Source organism: Cibotium barometz, chromosome 39 (genome assembly GCF_041138505.1).
Source record: "Cibotium barometz isolate CiBa-2024 chromosome 39, ASM4113850v1, whole genome shotgun sequence".
In the NCBI taxonomy this organism is placed as follows: Eukaryota; Viridiplantae; Streptophyta; class Polypodiopsida; order Cyatheales; family Cibotiaceae; genus Cibotium; species Cibotium barometz.
This window is the reverse complement of record NC_141084.1, coordinates 27495207-27497747: the sequence shown is the minus strand read 5'-3', so window position 1 is coordinate 27497747 and position 2541 is coordinate 27495207. Positions and strand designations below refer to the sequence as shown.

The 2541-nt window shown below is 42.1% G+C and overlaps 1 protein-coding gene across 1 annotated transcript; it reads left to right on the top strand.

The window, feature by feature from the left end:
* The first annotated feature begins 671 nt into the window (after positions 1–671).
* LOC147615950 (uncharacterized) lies at positions 672–1711 on the top strand. The gene has a single exon (XM_086778021.1). It carries the CDS (start codon positions 763–765, stop codon positions 1471–1473), a length of 711 nt encoding a protein of 236 aa, XP_086634147.1. The 5' UTR covers positions 672–762; the 3' UTR covers positions 1474–1711.
* Positions 1712–2541: the final 830 nt, after the last annotated feature.

The following is a 2541-nucleotide window of genomic DNA, read 5'->3' as shown; positions in this document are numbered from 1 at the left end:
GCGAGTGCATGCATGTGTGCGCGCCCACCACAACACACACACACACACACACCCACACACACCCTGCCTCGCCCTCCCACCCCCTAATGCTGCACTTTAGATAATTAAACTAGCCAGCAGATGATTTATCAACACAGAGCATCCCATCACTCTTCTCTTTATAGCTTCTTCCCAATGCCTAATCTTCAGTACAAGATTTTAGCTTTCAATTGTTTGCCCCTCTCTTGTTGCAAGCTTTTGGACCTACAAGCTCTGCAATTAGTAATCCAATGCCACTTTTGATTCATAGGAAATTCGCTTCACAAACTCCCCACTTTGATTTGGTAAACTCCCTATTCTATGTAATCATCATTTTTGCTTTCCCATCAAGTGCAACATCAATCTTGCCACCATGTTGGAAAAATCATTGATTTTGTCTTTTTGATGGGAAGCTCAAGGCCATGATGCTTGATTGCTTTTCTTCTCTCATCAAGCTTGGCATCATTTCTGGCCAATTTTTGTATGCCTTCTCTGCAAATGATAACATCAATGCCATGAACAAATTTGACAGCATGGGATCATATCAAGGCTTGTCATGGACAAATGTTGACATCATGGCATCATCAGTACTAGTGTGAATTTTTGACATAGTTCTTAGTGCATAATTATGGGAGGATTAATGTCATGCATGGGATCATATCAAGGCTTGGCATGGACAAATGTTAGCATCATGGCATCATCAGTACTAGTGTGAATTTTTGACATAGTTCTTAGTGCATAATTATGGGAGGATTAATGTCATGCATGAGGTTTGTGGAGGTGATCAGGTTGGTGCACATGAATGGGCATGTGGAGGAGATGAGCAAGCCAGTGAAGGTAGGGGATGTGATGAGGGCCAATCCACAGTATTTTGTTGGCCATGCATGCTACCATCAAGAAACCGCGGTGCTACCGCCGGATGCCAGTCTTGAACTAGGCCAGATCTACTTTCTACTACCAAGCAATGCATCAGCACCATCAATATCATCATCATCTACATCTCATGCACCATTGCGTTTTCTCAACCCCAATGCCAAATCTTCCACTTATTCCTCTTATTCCACTAATGCCACCTATTCCAACCAAGACACCCCACCCATCATGCAAATTGGCCTTGCAGCTCCCCCCACCTTCAGCTGGCAACAATGTGATAGATTTGATGTTGCCAAGGTGCTAATGTCTAAGAAATGTCTATCAGATTACCTTGCGGAATGGGACCATGTTAAGCTAGCTGATTATCACCATAACAAGGGCAGCATTACTGCTACGACTACTAATACTACTGCACAAGATAGCTATGGATGGTCTACTGCAGAAAGAGAGAGTTTGGAAGAATGCCGGCAGTCAAAGAGCAAAATCGATCACGGAGATGGTGGCGTAGCTGCTGTGAGATCTTGGTGCCCATCGCTAGACTCCATTGCTGAGGAGGGTGATGAGGAGGAGGAGGACTCATAGGCCATTTTACAAGCTTCCGCCCGCGCGCCCGCCCGCCAGGACGAAGTCATGCTGTAGGCTGAGGTTAAATTTCATATGGGCGAGTTGTAATCAGTATTATTAGGCTGCCCCATATTACAAATATTTAGATCTTAGCCACAACATGTGTCAAAATCCCCCCTCACACGTTGTGTAAGATGGAGGAGATGTTGTGCCATATGAGAGAGAGAGATAGAGAAAGAGAGAGAGCAGAGGAGAAAGAGAGAGTTGTGTGTGTGTGAGACAGAGAGAGAGGGAGGCAGGGAGAGAGTGTGTGTGTGTGTGTGAGTCTTAGTGAGTGAGTGACAGAGCCATCCATGAATGTCATTATGTCAATCCCATGATAAACTCATGAATTGCAACTTAAACCTTGGCTCTCTTGTTGCCAAGTCCTAGTGGAAACCTTTACACAATGTAAAACCTCCACAGATGGAAATCTTACATAATACAAAGCATCCATTTTTCTCATTCAATATGCACTTGCTAAATTTCTCCATACATCCACTCTTTCATTAGGTTTTTACAAATTCATTTCTTGCCAGTGTTGCCCTAAGTAGGCCGATCTCATTTTTGTAGGTGTGTTTTAACATAATGGAATCATAAGACTAGTGTTACAAGTGCTAAGTATTGTGACAACTAGTACTTAATCCCAATAGTATCAAATAAGTACACTTGTTATCGGCTAAAGACATAAAGCTCATTTCACTTGCCTCATATACTAACATGTACCTAGCCCTCTTGTATCAAAGCACATTTAAGTGCATTGCATTCCAACATGGCATCTTTCAATTGCTTTTAAGAGATCCTCTTACTAATTTCAAATTACCAAACAATGACTTCAACCTCAATATATACTCATTCAAAGGGAGCTGAGATGTTTCGCTTGTTGTGCAAACGATCAAGTAGTGACTTTAACATTAGTATATAGTCATTCAAAGGGAATTGTGGCCCCAAAACATAGGAGGTTGGTCTTCCATTGCCCCACACTACATGACTGTTAACATCTAAGTCATCTTAAACTTAAATATCAATGCATAATTAACAAAATTC

Coding starts and splice junctions, on each gene's coding strand:
- LOC147615950 (XM_086778021.1), top strand. CDS start 763: ATGGGAGGATTAATGTCATGCATGAGGTTTGTGGAGGTGATCAGGTTG.